An 18,480-nucleotide genomic window follows, 5' to 3' on the forward strand; every position below is an offset into this window, starting at 1 on the left:
TACTCACCTGCCTCCACATTATATTCAAAACAGAGTGCTTTAACTGTTTCTCATTTTCTTCAGTTAGCATCAGAACTTCATCATACATAATATAGCTCTTGTGTACCTATTAGACTTTGGCATTTAGAAGGTCTTCTTGGGGCTTCAAAGAAAAGATCATCATTAATTAATGCCAAAAATTCCCCAAATCCTTTTACGTTGTGTAGCTCCATAATGACCTTCATTTAATCCAGGAGGGAGATTAACAAACTAATCCTGAAGTCTGTGTCAAAGTCAGTCACAAAGCTGGCATTAGGTGTTGGACCTGTGCGTCCGCTTCTGTGCCAAATGATTTGCCTGTGAGGGCAGCATGCGGCACAGTGTAAACTAAGCCACCACTTGCTGTGCTCCCGCGGCTGCATCTGCTCAAAGTCCTGGGGGATGGGCAGCAGAAGCAGGATCTTCAGAGATGCCTCATTGTTGCAAAGATACCTGAGTAAGGAAAAGGAGGTGGCCAAGGAGGTGTTGACCTTCATCGCCCTGGGTGTTTGACCCCAGCGCCTAGCTTGAGTCGTAAAAGCTTAGTAGTGTGTGTCTGCACTGTTGCATTTCCCATGCTTTAGCTCGTTTAACCCTCACAGGGATACTGTGGGGAAACTGAGGCACACCATTACATAACAGAGCTGGGATCTGAACCTCGGGTTCTGGAGTCTTCTGTCTTGATGCTTTCTCTTCTCTTCTGCTGGCCTGTCCCTCAGAGGGGACCCGTGGCATGGTGAGCATCACCTTTCCCCAGTTGAAGGCGCCACCTCTCCTTGCAGCCTGCTCCTGTGTCTCACACCTGTACAGCCTTCTCACGGGCATGAGACAGAAATTCCTGAGTCGGAGAGCATTCAGGACATAGACTTGCCCTCAAACCCTCCCTGGCTTCAGATGAAACCCACACTCCATCTTGGACAAGTCATTCAAACCCATGTGAGCCATGATCAGAGTTCGACTCTCAGATTTATAATACCCGATACGGCTCCTTATGAGATCAATGACTCAGCCTTCCAGAAGCATCACTAACAATTCCAAGATTGCCTGACTCAACAACAGAAAAAGTGAAGAATTCAATTAAAAAACAGGCAAAGGCCTTGAATAGATATCTGTTTGGAGAAAATACACAAATGGCTAGTAAGCACATGAAAAGATGCTCAACGTCTTTTAGTGAAATGCAAATCAAAACCACCAAGGGGATACCAAATCACACCAGTTAGGATGGCTGTTCTGAAAACCAAATGAAACAACAAACAAACAAAACCAGAAAGTAACAAGTGTTGGTGAGGATGTGGAGAAATTGGAGCCCTTGTGCACTGTTGGTGGGAATGTATAATGGTGCATCTGTCGTGGAAAATAATTTGGCAGTTCCTCAAAACATGGAAATATAACTACCATAAGATGTAGTAATACCACTTCTGGGTTTGTCCCCCAAAGAATTGAAAGCAGAGTCTCAAAGAGAAAGTCACATGCTCATGTTCATAGCAGAGTTATTCATGATAACCCAAAGATGGAAGCAACCCAAGTGTCCCATCGGTGGGTGAACGGATAAGCAAAATGTGACATATACACACAATAGAATACTATTCAGCCTTAAAAAGGAAGGACATTCTGACACCAGCTGCAACAGTGATGAACCTTGAAGACATTATACCAAGTGTGAAATAAGCTAGTCCAAAAAAAAAAAAATACTGTATGATTCCACTTATATGAGGTAGTAGAATGTATACATAGAAAGCAGAAGGGTGGTTTCGGGGGCTGGGGTAAGGGGGAACAAGGAGTTGTTGTTTAATGGATACAGAGTTTTAGTTTTGCGGGATGAAAAAAGTTCTGGAAATGGATGGTGGTGAGGGTTGGGCAGCAGTGTGAACACACTTAATACTTCTGCTATTTTAGCACAATTAAAATATAAAAGAAGACTGCCTCACTTCTGTGCCTCTGCCCATTCTGACCTAGTTTCTTCCTTTGGTGCTTTTCCTTTTAAAATCCTACCAGCTCCTAAAGGTCTAGTTCAGACATTACCGCTTCCGTGAAATAATCCTTTTTGCGAACAGTTGAATTGAATACTGCTTTCTCTCAGTGGCCACCACAGTTTAGTAAGCTTTTGATCGCAGCACTGGATGCAAAAGCTTGTGTATTATTACTTAGCGCTGGTCCATGCGGGTCACCCCGATGTCCCCCCGTAGCCCCAGCAAGACTGTAAAATTTACGGGGATTAGAGTCTTGATGTTCTCCACTTTGTAACTCACACAGTGACATACATAATAAGTACTCAAATTGAATCATTTGACAGCTCTTCTGCCTTTTTCCTTCTTTTTACCAGAACTTCAGGGAAGATACTGGAATTGTCTGCGGTGCTTATGAGATTTTGCATATCCTTTCATTGCTTGGCCACATATGGTCTTTCGTTGAGCAATTTAAATTTTGCAGAAGGACCTCAGAGTGGCGTGAAGCTCTTTGAATGAATTGAGATAAGTTCCTTTCTGCAGAAGGAACTTAATGACCTCTTAATACTACTTCCGTGCCCTAATCTTTAAATAACATTTCTAGCAATAATTCCATTTCCCACATACATAGCAGAAGATCTGCATATCATCCAAATATAAAATCACTGTTTTTCAAACATTACTAGGCCTCTGTTTAATGTGCAGTAATGGCTCTGTCAGGCGAGCGGATATAAATGTATGGTCTATTAAAGAAAATAAAAGGAAAATCTTTATGATCTTTCTGGGACGCTAAGTTGTAGATGTTTTATAGGCAATTGTGAAAAATGAGTTAAATGTTAGGGACGGACGAAGAATGTCATATCGGTCTTTGTTTATTAATTGTGCGGATGTCAAAAGCAGTCTTGTCAGTCCTCCTGCCTGGCTCCAACTTGATAGATTGCCTCATAGTAAATACTTATCGTGCTGTTGTGCTGCTATTGGAAAAAGTGATCTTCAGAATTATTGAACAATCTCCTTTTCTCTTACTTTTTTTTTCCCCACTGCTGTATTATTTTTTTTTGAAGGAAATTGGTTCAGTTCTTCAAATAGATGATCATGAATCTCCTGCATTTCCCTCCTGCTGTTTCCTGCTATCTTAAGCTGCACTTACTCTTTTTCAAATGGATCCAAGGAAAATCCTTATGCACAGACCCGCCATACCCAAGCTCATCTTGAAACACCGTCTTTTGATTCGGTTTCTCTTCATTCCCTAGCTTTGCGTTTGTGTAGTCCTGGTTTCCAGGCGAGATGCGAGTTGCTGATTTGGATCGTTTGCAGACATGTTCTCTTTGTGAATATGCCACAACCGTCTGTACTCCACGCTTGCCTCTCCCTTAGAGCACATGGCAGGTTTGCTTTCAGCTCAGCCCTTCTGCACCTCGGTTGCCGGCGCAATTGGACCCTGTCCAAGGCGAACATTCTCTAGACTTCTCGGGACATAAAAGAGCCCTGCCGTCATTTGTCAGTGAGACTGAGTCCCTTCATAGCAGTGTTTAGCCGAGAAGGGGGGAGTATAAGAAACTCGGTCCTTCAACATAAAACACGTAAGTGGAAATCCGGGTATTTCAGGCTGACTGGAACACCTGTCACTTCTTAAAATTGGTAGTTTTCTTCTTGTTTGTAACTTTCTCAGGAATCACACTGATTGTTCTAAGCTTTGAGGAAATAACACGTGTGTGAAGGTAGGGTCATTACAGATGTTCATTTGGATTATATGCCTTTCCTTTGCCCCCGACCAAAAATGGACATATTTGATGCTGAAAATATTAATATTTGTAGAGTGACTATAATTTATCATCAAAATCAGGACTAGTAGAAAGTGAAAGGCATGCTTCATAATTAAGCAGGGCAGCCGGGATAAACCAGTATGCTTCCTGGCAAACCAGTCCAGAGCGTTTCCCTAGCTATGAATGCCCTAACTCGGCTCCCTGGAGACCAATTTCTAGCTACTCTGACTGAAGGAGCGGAAAAAGTCCTAACGCAGTATGGAGAAAAGAAACCATAAATCTTGACTGTAATGACTGTATCTCTGTGGGCATGCCAAAAGTCGGCTTGCAAATAAAATTTTTGATTAGCGCTCCCCATCCTGCAGTTAGTTGAGTCCAATTTCAACCAGTAGAAAAATGCAAGAATCAACACAAGAATAAGCACCGCATTCATTCATTCATTCATTCATTCTTGTGCAAACATGCCACTCCATCCTTACCTTCTACGAGTTCCCAACCAAGACAACCAGAAAGATCAGCCAGCAATCACAGTATGCTGTGTTGAGATTCATGGTGGAGGTACGCCCAGTGGGCTGCGCCTTGCTTTATGTCCGTGTTTGTGGGAATTTGTCACAGCAGCACTAGGATGCTGATACAGGGTTGGTGGAAGCTTCCCAGGACATCTGTGCTTTGCTGAACACAGAGCTGGGCCAGATAAAAACAGGCAGGAACTCCAGGAGGACCCAGCAAGGGTGTCTGCCCAAACAGAGTGGAGAACACAGAGATTGAGACAGCAGGGCGAGCAAGAGGCCATCATACTACCGGAGTCAGAAACCTACAGCCTTTCACTAAGCCCTTTACTAAGTGATGAGGATAGAGAGCGCACAGGATTAAAAGCCTCTTTACAGCAACGCAACGGCCTCCCTCTGGGAGAATTCCTCCAGGGTGTGTAAATAATTGTGACTAGTTATGCTTTCAAGGAGCATTCAGAAATCTAAGATCTATGTATACACACGTGCTCATATATATATATATATATATATATATAATATTTGGATAGATTTAAAACAGCTGACAACCTAGTAACAAACCCCATCATGTATTTCACTGGAGGCAGATCACTTAATCTCTTTACATTTTCCTCATCAGAAAAGGGGGACAATCCCACCTATAATATCTGCATCCTAGGCTTCGTTGAGAATTAATAGTTGGGCACATACGCACTCAACCAACAAGGAATAGCTCCTTATTACTTACGCTTAACAAAGAGAGTAACCACGTATGCAAGGGACTTACGAGAAAGGATTGTTCAGTCGTCTTTGCTCTTAGAATTGTTGTTAGGTGGCAGTGCTCAAAGGCACAGCCGTAGAGAGGGATTATGGATCATTATTATTGTTTTTTCCACTCTTGAATGGGCAAAAGTGCAAGATGGAACATTGGCTCGCCCTGTTGAAACCAACAACTGTTTTTAGGGTGTCTTCAGTGCACTGCACACCAGTCTGAGACACAGATGGGACACTGAGTTCCTGCAGTCTGCATAATCCCAATCTATGTGAGAAGAGACACATGCAAAGGAAATAATGCCTGTTCATTTATTTTTCATTACTCCAGTCATTCACTCTCATTATAAAAAGCCAGAACATCATGCAAAACAGCAAACCACCAATAACTGGACCATCTGGACATAATCACTGTTAACAGTGTGGATAGTTTTGAGATCTTCCTGAAGTCTTCAGCGTCCTCGTAAATCCTCTCATCCCTGTCTACGCCCCATCCGCCTTTCGGAAAATCCTGTGGACCTGCGCCTGTTGCCTGGGGCAGAGAAATATAAAAGAATGGCATGTAGAGGGGAAAAAAAAAATCCTTCCTTTGCTTTTCAGAACCCTGAAAGCATCAGGGACCTGGACCACTAAGGGCATAAAAACTATTTCAGATCAGGGGACATGAAAATGGAAAAAAAGAAAAGAATTTCTTGGTCCAATAAAGGTCAAATAAAATAATAAAGAATTTCTTGGTCAAACATTCACTTACGTTGTCTTCTAGGTTTTTTTTTTTTTACATCATTCCCCTTTAAGTTTTTTTATATTAAATATTAATCCTTACAAAAGCACATATAACAGATGATTAGGGAATGGGGAATAACAACACGTCAGCTGGCTGCACACCCACCTCAGAGCACAGAAGGTTACCAGCAGCTCGATCTACTTGATGTACCCACTCCTGAATTCCACCCTGCTCCCTCTACTACCTACTATTAACAGTCTCCCCAAATTTTGTTTTTTAATCATTCCCTGGCCTTTCTTTCTAATTTTACCAACTATGGAAAGGGTATAGTGCCAGAATGTTGAACAAGTATCCTACCTACAGTTTGGTCTCCAAATACCCTTTTTAAAACTTGAAGACACTCATCATATTCAAAAAAATAAAATAACCGCCCGTGACTTTTGTTGAATGGGATTAAAGATGAGATTCAATGTAGACTGAATTCCAATCTTCACCCAAATCCGACGTGTTGCATAAATATTGGTGGATAAAATGAAAGGATATCTGGGAATTGCTTTAACATAACCCAGGAGTGAGGGAGGGGAAGATGCACAGCGGTGTGGGTGAGGCAGGGTGGGCCAGCGGTTGAGAATGGTTGAGCTGAGTGATCGGTAGTACATGGTGTTCATTGCGATTATTTCTCTACACTCTATATGTTTCACTCTCTTCATTTAAAGAGGTTTAAAAAAAAAACAAAACCAAAACCCTAGTTTTTAAAATTGGCACATGAGGTGCCTAAGTGTCTGAGTCTGGATTTCAGCTCAGGTCCTGATCTCAGGGTTGGGAGATTGAGCCCCGTTCGGGCTGAGCACTGGGCGTGGAGCCTGCTTGAGATTCTCTCTCTCTCTCTCTCTCTCTCTCTGGCCCTTCTCCCTCTCTCTCTCAAAATAAATAAAATAAGAAAATTAAGTCGGCATGTGTGTAATAAAACTTTCTCTATACACTTATTACCATTGCTTACCTACTAATAACTGCTTATTACTGCGGTGATTCCCATATTCCTACATGACCAGCAGAAATAGCATTTTGAGTGCAATTGCTAATATAGAAAAATAGGCAAAGTTTCCCTGAAAATACCTCCTGTTTGGAGAGTGAGAAATCATTATACAACCTGTCCATTAACTCATGAATGCCAAACTCTACTACGTACAGAGTTCATTGTTCCCCGTGTTCTAAAGAAAAAGTATCCCAACCCCATCCCTTCATATACTCTATTTCCTTGAGCTACCTTAGAAAGCATCTATTCCAGCCCAGTGTTTTATAGATGTGAAAACCGTGGTCAAGAAACATTTTTGCCTTTTCTCAAATCATAGAGTTAATAAAAGAAAAAAAAAAAAAAGCCAAGGGTAAGACCCAAGTCTTCAGGCTACATTTTCCCATTCCCCAAGGATTTGCTGAGTACCATCCGTGTGCCAGGAGGAATAAAGGATGCAGACAAAAGTCCAGGCCCTCGTGGGGGACCGTCCACTGTCGTGGGGGAACAGACAAGGGGCAGCATGGTGCATAACCATACGAATCAGCAGCTCCACTCCTAGTTGTATGCTCAAGAGGAATGAACCACCTACACAAAAGACATGCGTGCGCGGGCATTCACGGCAGCATGATTCGCAATAGCCGAAAGGCGGAAACAACGCAGATGTCTGTCAGTCCATGAACGGATAAACAAACTGTGGTCTGTCCATATAATGGGACGTTATTCAGCCCAAAAAAGAAAGGAAATACTGACACATGCTACAACATGGATGAACTTTGAAAACGTCCTACTGAGGAAGAGAAGCCAGTCACCAAAGAACACAGACCGTGTAACTGTATTTATACGAAATGTCCAGAGGAGGCCGGTGCACAGGGAGAGAAATCACATCCATGGCTATCTAGGGCTGCAGGTGTAGACGGATTGGGGTGTGGGGGGTGATGGCCACAGGATGCAGGCTTCCTTTGCGCGGTGACAGAAACGTTCTGAAATTGACTGTGGTGATGGTTGCACAACTCTGTGAATACACTAAAAGCCATTAAGTTGTACAGCATGTGAATTGTTTCTCAACAAAGCTGTTAATTAATAAAAAAAAAATAGATATATATATATAGGCCATGAGTGTGCCACATAGAAAAATTAAATGGGAGAGGTGTTTAAGGAGTGCCAGTGGGGTTAAATTTTAGTAGAGTACCTACCCAGCTGTCTCTAAATTCCTATAAATAAGTAAATCTTAAAAGATTTTTTGAATCAGAGTCAACTAATGACATGCCCAGAGGTACCCACTGCCCTCCTGCTACATTAATTAAATTGTATCACCATGGGCTTAAAAAACATCCCAATGATTTTTGGCCCTAGGAAACTCAGGGTTTGACCAACGAATGTGCCTATAAACCCACGGGAGGATCCCGCCTCAGGGATACGAATTCTATCTGAAGACTAATTGGGTTTCACACAATGTGCTCACCCAGGGGCTCTGCTTTGCAGGCATAATCTTGAACAAAAATTGGAAGGTTTAATAGCAACAGGCCCACTGAATCCACGGAGTCAAGAAATCAGTGCCTCTATGGCTATTTTATCATCTCTACGTATCATCACTTCTGGCCATAATAGGGCCAAAGTTTTTTAAAAATGAGTACGCTTGGTATCTTTCCAAGTTCTATTACTAAAGAGTGCTGTCAGGTTTGTCAGAAGCCTTCAGACAGTTTTCCCCGAGATGGCCAATCCGGAGGCAGCCTTTTGCCCCCTAAAGATTCTCGGAGTGCCCAGCTTCCTTAAGCCATGATTGCAGCCCCCCTCTAGAAGCTGGCCTCGGCGTGTCTGCCATTTGCACTTGGCTCTTGCCTCCAGAGTGCACCTGCTGCCTCCAGCCTTGGACAGCCCAGGTGCCCAGCGCCCACTCTCACCAGCTCCAGATCTATGACAGCAAAATCTCTAGGGGATTGCAACAGCCCCATGAGTCCCTAGAGGACAGACAGACTTGGGCCTGTACATTTATAAGAGCTAATAAATTGTACCCTGAAGAAGGGAGGCCCTTGAAAGCATTTTAAAGGCCTAACTTGACCACGAAGTAGAAAAGTCAGGAAGTTGCCGAGGGCTCCGATCTGACCTTTCCTTGCACTTTTTGCTATTTCTGTGGTTACATTTGGCTCTGAATTTAGAGTCCTCTCTTGGGCTTCCAAGAAAACATGCATCCCGGACAGCCACCAGCCCTAGCGTCTGATAAAGACTAGCAAATATGAAATATAGATTTAGAGGTGTCAGAAGAAAATAAATTGGGTTCGCATCGTATTTTCTTCTGAATCTGAATGTCCCGAAAGCAGAATTTCATCTCCAGTTTCGGACCCGAGGCAGAGATGGCCTGTTGAGCTCCTACGAATCAGAGAGTTTGCACACAACCTTCTCCTCCAGCTGCAAAGACCCCCCGTCTCAGCTGTTCTCCAAACAAAATAAAATTAAGGGCTGGGAAACCTGCTCTGCGACAGTAACTACTTAATGCAGGATACTTAGAAAACTGGAAATCACCAACAAAGAGCATAAAACGTGTGACCGTCATGTGGGTAGGATGCAATGGATTCAGACAGAACAGAAGAGAGAAGGCCCAGGAGGCATGCGTTAGAAGAGTCTGCAAAGAAAAATGCAAAATCCAGCATGCTTGGAGGCAGCAGAGGAAGGAGAGTAGAATAGAAATATAGCCACAAGAAGAATGGACACCTGTTTTCCTAAAGAACATCATCATCATCAAGGAGCGTTAACCATCAAATTAGGAAGGAGACGCCATAAAGAAACCAGCCACAGGGGATGGAAGTTAAAGGTGCAGGGTTGCATTTTCTAATTAGTGTTGATCGCGTGAATTTCTTAACATCCCTGGGCTCTCCTTGCTATAAAGGAAAGTCAGTTAATACCTATTTCTCGGGGTTGTGGGATTGACAAGTTATATATGTGACAGAAACTAAGAGAAACCACTTAATAACATAAATTGGGTATCACAAGCCGTGGGAAATGTTCTAGATGGGGCTCAGCACCCTATGCCCATGGGCCAAATGTAGTACACCATCTATGAAGGTAAAGAAAGTTTCATTGGAACACTGTTATGTCCGTTCAATATGTATCGTTCACTGGTGTGTTCCTGCTATATGGCTGCAGAATCGATTAGCTGAAATAGAGACCATATGGCCCCCAGTGCTGAATATATTTGCTGTCTGACCCCTTACAGCGAAAGCTTGCTGACCCCTGGTCTAGAACATCAGTTTATCATTCACTTGGGAATAGAAATGTTTCCATTTATTGATCATCTGTTCTGTCTGCTCACAGAAGATTTCATTTACTCTTACAAGCTAGGTATTGTTATCTTCACTTTATTTTTGAGAAAAGGGATGCACTTGGGCGTCATTTCCCCAAAGTCACATAATGAAAACCAGCGGAGCCAAAATTCTGATTTCAAAGTCAAGTGTACATCATTTCTCAGTGGCGTTTTTATTTCATTTGATTCTTTTTTTTAGAGAGAAAGAGCGCGCACAAGCAGGGTGAGGAGAGGGGTACAGGGAGAGGAGAGAGAGAGAGAATCTTAAGTAGGCTCCATGCCCAGCGCAGTGCCTGACATGGCTCGATCCCATGACCTGAGGTCATGACCTGAGCTGAAATCAAGAGTTGGACGTTTAACTGACTGAGCCACCCAGGCAACCCAGTGGCATTTTTATTTAAAAAAAAAAAAAATTAAGGACACAATGCAGGAGGAGAAAAATAAAAGTCATCAATTAAATAGAGATTGTTCAGCCAGTTGATGGAAGATGGCATACCAGTGAAGAGAAGCATCCAGCCTTTGGTGGTGGTTTTATTCAGAGTTGCAGAAATCCCTGTCAAGGCTCCAGTTTCCTCCACGATTCAGGGCAGTCGGGCAAAGGAGGATTTTGGTGTGTTAAGTCTCTGCTCATCTTTTCAACTGCACTTCCTACCTCACCCAACCTTGCACCTTAAAATTTGCTAACTCCCAACGAAAGGGAGTTCTCTTATCAACTCACACCCTAAACCCACACGTAGACATGTATGGTATTTCCCATACTTGTGCTTTCTTCCTCCCGAGAAATGCATAGGCAGGGGTCTACATCCTGAACCCTTCAAGGAGTTGCTTCTTCAAGAACCCCTCTCCAGCCCCAGATTGAACCCAGCGCTCCCCTCTGGGCTCTCGGCTCATTGTTTGTCATCCCTACATTGAACACACCTGTCTATTCGCCCATCTATCCCAGTGCTTTGGCAGCACTTCAAGAATGAGGACCATGTCTTTTCTTAGCATGAGGTGCCCAGCTCAGTCTCTAGTTAAGCAAAAATCACTTGATTGGAAGAAAAGATTGGAGGTTGGAAGGTTGGAGATTGGAACCAATCTTTGCGGGTGTCACATCAAAGAATAGAGGATTCTGAAAAGAGGAAGCAATAGAAAGTTAAGTTGCAATTGCCAGTCTGTCTCTCCCATCCAAAGTGCACTCCTTTTGGTTTGACTCTTCCCCTAGTCTTCTGTTAACTGTCGCTAACACCTCCATCAGAACAAGAGGAGAGCTTTCCAGGTTCCAGAGGGGTGGCGGTGGGGGGGGTCCTCTTCATCAGCAGCTGAGGGAATAGTGAGGAGGAGGTAGAGGGAGAGCTCCCCTCACTGGAAATGCCACTGCCTCTGGGGTCTGTGCCCACGAAGTCAGGAGGTAAGAAGAATCAGGATTGGCATCCCTCCAAAAGAGGGCGGAGGGTCATGTAGGGGAAATGGCATGTCTCAGGCTGTCTCAGGCTCTTGAGCGCCAAGTATAAAGAATATAAGAGTAGAAATAAGAGTAGAAATCTTTGCTCATTACTAAACCCTGGTTTAAGGAGACTTCAGATGGAAAGTCTTGCACTTATCATGGCAGTGCTGATGGTTCCTTATTCACATCGGAGTAAGCCTCTCCTTCCCGCGTTTGGCTTTTCTCCGTTATGCTCTGCTGCCATAGGTATCAGGCTTGGGTTTGTGGCATTGTCTAAAATTTCATGACTCTACCTCACCCTTCTGACATTATACTTCTTCGGTACACAACTTGCCAGTGTACTCTTCTCCTCAAGGAAAACCTTTTTCTCTTTGACTCACGCACATGGAGCTGGTTACATTTTTGGCTCTTAACTCTCCGGTCGACCACACAAAACCGAATCCCTTGCACTCAAGTTTTGGTCTGTCTTTAAGAACTTTTTCTTGCCTGCCCTGCAGGCAAGTATCTTGTTTGTGACTGCCAAAATTAGCTGCTTAGATAACCTGCCAGGGCCCATTATTTTCACTATGTATTTGATACATTTAAAAAAAATAATTTAAAATGGAAAAAGAAAGTGAGTGACAAAAATATTCTGTTTATACCATCTTCTGGGAAGAGAGGAATTTGAGACTGTGGTAAATAAACATAAAGAAAGGACATCTGTGTGAAAATAAGAAGATGTTCATCACTGAGGAACATAAAGTCTCTGCATGCCCTGGATTTACCTCAATGTCACATTTATGCTGATGACATACATTATATTTTTACTTGGAGGTAAAATGGAAGTTTGAGTAACTGCCAAGTTGTTGAGCTTCAGAGCGATGCTGTATGTTTCTAAGGACATAATTGCTGTTGCATTGTGTGTACTTGTGTACTTGTCTACTCACCTGGTGCCCAAGTTGAAAATAAAGGCAGTGGAAAGAGCGTGAGACTTGATCTCAGGAAAATTCGATCTACTGCTTGCTAGCTGAGAACTTGTGCGTATCTCTCAGCATCCTGGCCTCAGTTCCTGAATCTAGAAAGTAAGGGAGCTGCAGTTAGATTCTAAGAATACTTCCCATTCCAGAATACCCTGGCATTATTGACCCACAGGAAGACATAAAACAATGCCAGAAATAGGAAGCAAGATACAACGAGACTGAGTCTCTTCATTGCCAAGCAGCTATCTCTTGAGTTTGTGAAGATATGGAAGAGGACAGTAAAAAAGTTGTTCCAGGAGAATTGTAACAAAGGAAATCCAGAATCCTTCCAAGAACCTGGGGAAGCTGCATTCATTATGACATAGCACTTTTTTACATTCATAAGGAGTCAGTCTGAAGTAGATGTGATATATGGATTTGATACCAGCTCATTTGAAAATTGAGGGAAAAATAGTCACAGTAAATGATGTCAACATCTGAAAATCCTCAGTCTTGTATATACAAATAAATGTGACCAAATTTGGATCGCTCCCTCTGCCCCCAAGGACTGTTATATCTTTGTATGAAATGCGCAGAACCTAAGATCATTTCTCTAATTGGGCCAGTTTGACTCAACAACCAACCAACATGTGCTAGATGAGTCAATACTCATGGAATCGGCAGTCTCATAGGAGATGTGAACCAGAAAGTAAAATATTAAAAACATGTAAGGGACCCATATGTAACTGTATGGCAATTCAATGGAGATAATTAGCGTATTCTATTTGTTTTATATTTCCCAATTTTAGAAATAACAAATTTTCTCACTGATAATGTTAGTTATAGATATCTCTGCTTTCCTGACCAAAGCAGTGGAAAACAACAAAGAGAAGGAAAATGTTAAATTTCATCTTGGATGAAGTGAAGGACCATGTAAGTGTTGAACCATGATATATGAAGAAAGCCTACCAGTATAAGTAAAACTTGGACAGTGTGAAGGGGAGATGCCAAAGGAGGAGAAACATCTCCAATATATTCTTCAGAGTGGTGGCAAAACCCCAAAGGCAAAACTTTTGGGGGGAAAAAGCAAATCGGGGCTGCTAGGGGAGGATGCAGAAAAGAAGCAGGGAATGCGGGATGAGTCAACGAGACATTCAGTCATAGCATCTTTGTGAGGTGTGTCTACAAGCATGGCATGACAGAACAGAATTTAAACATGGTAGCAACTCTGTTGTGCGGATCTTGCTGAGCAAAATGGGTGAGAGTTTTCACTCCCCGCCCCCCAAATTGTGAATTTTGAGGTGGGGAGGCCCCCTGCTAACTGTGGGCAGGGGTGTATGATAATGCAGGGTACAGATGGGCAAAAATGCTTGGAGACAACAAAAACAGGCATAAAGTGTGCAAGGCACATGTAATTGGTACTCTCATAGACAGAAGGAGAAAATACAACAAGAAAAAATTAAAATATGGAAAAGAAGATTGGACAAGAAACGGCAAGGAGGGGCACATAACCAGGAAGGAATCTAAAACCTCTCCATGGACTCGTAAGAGTATTATGGGGAATTCTCAGGGAGAAGTGTGGCTTTCTTTAAAAGAAAATGCCTAAGATGATAATCAAGAAGAAATCATTAATTTCCATGTGGAGCAAGAACAGAGAATGGACAGGCAGTTTTCAAAAAGAAAAACATGACGGTGCAATGGCAAATAATCCTAATGGATACAAGAAGGCTGACATTTTAACAAATTATGATGACCACAAAGAAGCCCTCTAAAGGAACTCAGAAATTGCAAGAACATGGGCCGAATATGAGAGGATGGGCACAGAACCAATGAAGGAATATAAAGTCTTTGCAGAAATTTTTAAGAAATTATTCAGACGTCCTAATCCCAAGGGTACCTGGCTGGCTTAGTCAGTAGAGCATGTGACTCTTGATCTTGGGGACCTGAGTTCCAGCCCCACGTTGGGTATAGAGTTTACTTTAAAAAAAAAAAAAAGAAGAAGAAGAAGAAGAAGAAGTCTTAGGTCCAGATGAGGTAAGGCATCTAAAACTATGAAAGAAATCACAAGAGTTTTTGAGTTCACACTATAACTAGAACATAGAGAGAAGATCTCACTTTGTGTTCTATAGGATCAGTTAGCTAGACAAAATATGTGAAGCCTTCACAGGTACTTCTCTGGATTCACTGAAAATTATCCTCTAAATCTGTCTCTCACAGGGCCCAGGTAGTTAAAATTCTCTCTCTCTTTTTTTCTTTTTTTTTTTTTCAAGTAGGCTACACAACCAGCAGGGCTCGAACTCATGACCCTGAGATCAAGACCTGAGCTGAGATCAAGAGTCTGACCTCTTAACCCCCTGAGCCACCCAGGCGCCCCTCTCATTAATTCTTTATGGCTGCCACTGTCCTTTCCATCTGCTGATGTTCCTCTTACTGTCTTTTCCCCAAAGCCACACTATAGTTTAAACAGTCATTTCTGTTTGCCAATTTAATGATAGTCCTGGAGAGAAGGATATATATTCTTTTGTTGTTTAAGGGCTTAACTAATCATCAGTAAGGGGAAATAATATAGGCTCTAGTTAACTTGGGAAATTAAAAAAAAAAAAAAAAAGTCTCCGTCCTGTGATATCTAACTACCTCTCCTTAACTTTGGAACACTTCACATCTGTCCACCTTCTGCAGACATTTATCTCTTTAGGTAAAGTTCACACTGTCTTTAATCCTCTTTGAAGTACAGATGGAGGGGTTTGAGAAACAAATATCAGCTTTTTACTGACTTCTTCCCTCAAAAAGGCCACTAATTCCCAAGGTAGAACGATAGGCGGTATTTAGGTCTGCTCAAGTAACCGCCTGTACTCAGGTAATGGGCATTATAGGGGAACCCTCGCAGCTTCCTGTCAACAAGCTTGGTAGTTGCCCTGTTTAACACCAAATTTTCCTTGGATCCTTGCTTCTAAAATTATGTGATGGCTGTGGTCTTTCCACAACTCACCACAATTAACTACAATAACAAAGTAGTCTTGATTTTAAAGATTTCCTCTCAGAATTCTTTATCGTTTTTCATTTTCCTATTTTCCATAATCCTTTTTCATAATTGTTTCACATCCTCTCTGTTCTCTGATTTTTGACTACTGCCCTCCTCAAAACGAACAGAAACAAGCAAGCAGTTGTTAACAGAAAGCCCCAGAATGGGGTGATTTTGGCTGGCCAAATTGGCCAAAAGATGAAGAGAACTACCAATAATTATGGTCTTCCACAGTATCAAGAACTTTAGATTCCAGGTGTTCCATCACCTAAGTAATTATAAAAACCATTGGTGAGTTCTTTCATAGCAAGACAGAATATCTCTAGGACCTTTATTTTCCTTCCTCTGCTCTGTCATTGAGAATAACCTGCAGACAGGTAATTGTGAAACTAACATTTGGAGGAACATTAAAATCCCAAGACCCTGAAGAGGTTAGAAGGGGAAACCAGTTGTGGAAGAAAGATTTTCTAGCGTGGATCAGCTGCTTCTCAAATTCGTGAAAGAGCTTACACACTGTCTGGACTAGTTATCACTGGCAGTGTTGAGAAGTCATTTGTAAGACAGCAGAGATTTCCATCCAGAACACTGGAAGTGACCAGATGTTCTGACTTTTCAAAAGACCAAGAAGATGAATTGCACCAATGTGTGAGCAAGAAAGGTGGGGCGTTTGGCAATGTCAAATGCCATGAAGAGGTCAAGGAGCAATAGCTGGGAAGAGGACCCTGGATTTGATGATTAGAACTCATTTGAGATCACCAAGAACGCCGTTTAGCTCTGAGAGAACATCAGCTTAATGTCACCCCTGAAGATAATTTAGAAATGGATTATTTTAAAGGCTGGTTGGTGAACACTTACATTAGAAAGTGGGGGCCGCTACGAGTCAGGGCGGGCTCATTATGAAAAAGTCGTGCCTGCCTAAAACCATTTCACCGGTCTGATAAATACGAGAAATGCAGTCGGCCTGAGGGACAGTATCTTCATCTGAGCAAAATTTTGACAAAGCTTTGTAATCATAGCTCGGAGGACTGGGTGATGATACAATTAAAATCAGGTTAAAATTATTGAAATTAGTGATTAAAGGATGGACGTCCACGTGGAGGGTTGTTTCTGCATGGTCTCTCCCTCGCTTGCTCGTTGGTTCTCTCCCGTGGACCATTTTAATTAATGATCTGGATGAAGCAAAGGATAGCCTGCTGACCAGGGTTACAGAGTAGAAGCTGGGATGATTAGCTCACGGATTGAGTGACACACTTGAGACCAAAATAAACCAGGGCTATTGCTGGGCTGGATCAATGGAATGAATCTAACAAGATGGAGACCGATATCAGCAAAGTACTTGGTCACATACGCCAGCCTCTCAAGTACCAACTCAGGGACACGGGGCTCAACAACCACATGATCAAAATAACCAGACATTTTAATTGACTGTCAGGGCAATATTAGTCTTCAGTTAATCCATCTAACAATAACAAAAACTCGTCTAACTTCACACAATTATAATATAAATGAAATGTTGGGGATGCCCGGGTGGCTCAGTCGGTGAAGTGCCCCTCTCTTGATTTCAGTTCAGGTCATGATCTCAGGAAAGAAAGAGAGAGAGAGAGAGAAAGGAGAAAGAGAAAGAAAGAAAGAAAAATGTTGAACATGCTGAAAGTAACCCCAGTTTGGACCCCACTTCAGGTGATTGCATTTCTTAGAATAATACAGAGCATGGTGACTACTCAAAAACGTTCTTTAACATTTATTTAACAGAACTGTGCAGTTTTGTCCCAAGCACCGAATAATATGTTTCCAGAGAAGGACAACTATGGTAGAGAGGAACCAAAAGGTAGACACATGGATGAGTGGAAGAAAGAGGAAAGAAAGAAAGACATGAGGTCCTGGTGGAAATAAGGAGGGAGACACAGATGAAGGAGGAATAGTGTGGAGGGACAGACCTGTACTTGAACCTTTTTTGATGATTCATGTACTTGGCTAACTTTTTCATATTCTGTATCCAGACTTCTGAGTACGAGCAAGCATGTTTTAGCTACAGTACCTTGTCTCAGGTAGGACCTTCCTCATTACACACAGTGCTTTCCCTTTGTGGCATTTAGCACAACAATAATTCAATAGCCATGTGTGTACTTTTCTCTCTTCCCCTCTAGACACTAAGGTAGGTGCATGGGAACAGGCACTGGGTTGGTCTCTTTCATCACGGTATTCTTACTGCCTGCTTTATAGCCATACATAACCATGTGCTAAGCGCTCTGTAAACGAATTTGAATTAATTTTTGAGCATTGCTCAGCCATTCAAAAGCTCTCCCACAAGGTGGAAATTTTTTAAAATAGAAAATATAATGAAAAAAATGTATTTGATGTTAGCATGTGAATGTTGCAGGCTGCAAAGGAAAACTATGTTCTCTCATTACAATACATGGAATGTTTATGAAAATTGAACACATCCCCATAAAGCAAATTACCAATAAATCTCATCAGGCTGGTGTCATATAAGTCACGTTCTCTCTATATAATGTATTAAGTTAGAAATCAAGAACAAAGAGATAAATAGAAAACCTCCATATTCTGAATTTTAAAGCACGCGTTTTTTTTTTTTTTATTTCATGGGTCAAAAAAGAGATCATAATGGGACAGAAGATATAGATAAACAATAATACTATATACTTTAAAAATGGGAGAGACTGTAGAGAAGGATCTAAAGGGAAATTTAAAAGCTTAGGTGTTGATACTAGAAAAGAATGTAAGACGGACATCAGTGAGTTGAACATCTAGCACAGGGCATCAGGGAAAAAACAACTGATTAAACTTCTCCAAAGTAGAAAGAATAAAATAGTGAGACAGAAAAACCTCTGGCAAGATTGATTAATAGAGACAGAGAATATGACAGAGAGTGATTAAATATACTATCAGAATAAAAAAAGAAAAAAATATAGAAACTGCCAAGATCAAGAAGACAATAAAATGATAGTATTAACAACTGCACACCAATAAATTAAAAAAATGTAAATTTTCAAAATCCTAGAAAGATGTAAGTAACTTAAGAAGAAACATAAATTTTAAAAAACTCT

General features: G+C 41.8%; 1 protein-coding gene across 4 annotated transcripts in view; it reads left to right on the forward strand.

The window, feature by feature from the left end:
- The window catches only part of PUDP (pseudouridine 5'-phosphatase), a 365,242-nt gene that overhangs the window by 125,883 nt on the left and 220,879 nt on the right, over nt 1-18,480 (forward strand). The window contains exon 4 of one of the 4 annotated variants that reach the window (XM_073902146.1): nt 5,321-5,569. The exons of the other annotated variants lie outside the window; for them this stretch is intronic. Within the exon in view, the coding sequence (XP_073758247.1) occupies nt 5,321-5,407 (87 nt within the window). The 3' untranslated portion in view covers nt 5,408-5,569. Of the gene's footprint in view, nt 1-5,320; nt 5,570-18,480 lie in introns of those variants that run through there. 4 annotated transcript variants of the gene reach the window in all.

The sequence above is a fragment of the Callorhinus ursinus genome, unplaced genomic scaffold (assembly GCF_003265705.2).
Source record: "Callorhinus ursinus isolate GAN/ISIS: 27379988/994484 unplaced genomic scaffold, GSC_fseal_2.0 scaffold16, whole genome shotgun sequence".
In the NCBI taxonomy this organism is placed as follows: Eukaryota; Metazoa; Chordata; class Mammalia; order Carnivora; family Otariidae; genus Callorhinus; species Callorhinus ursinus.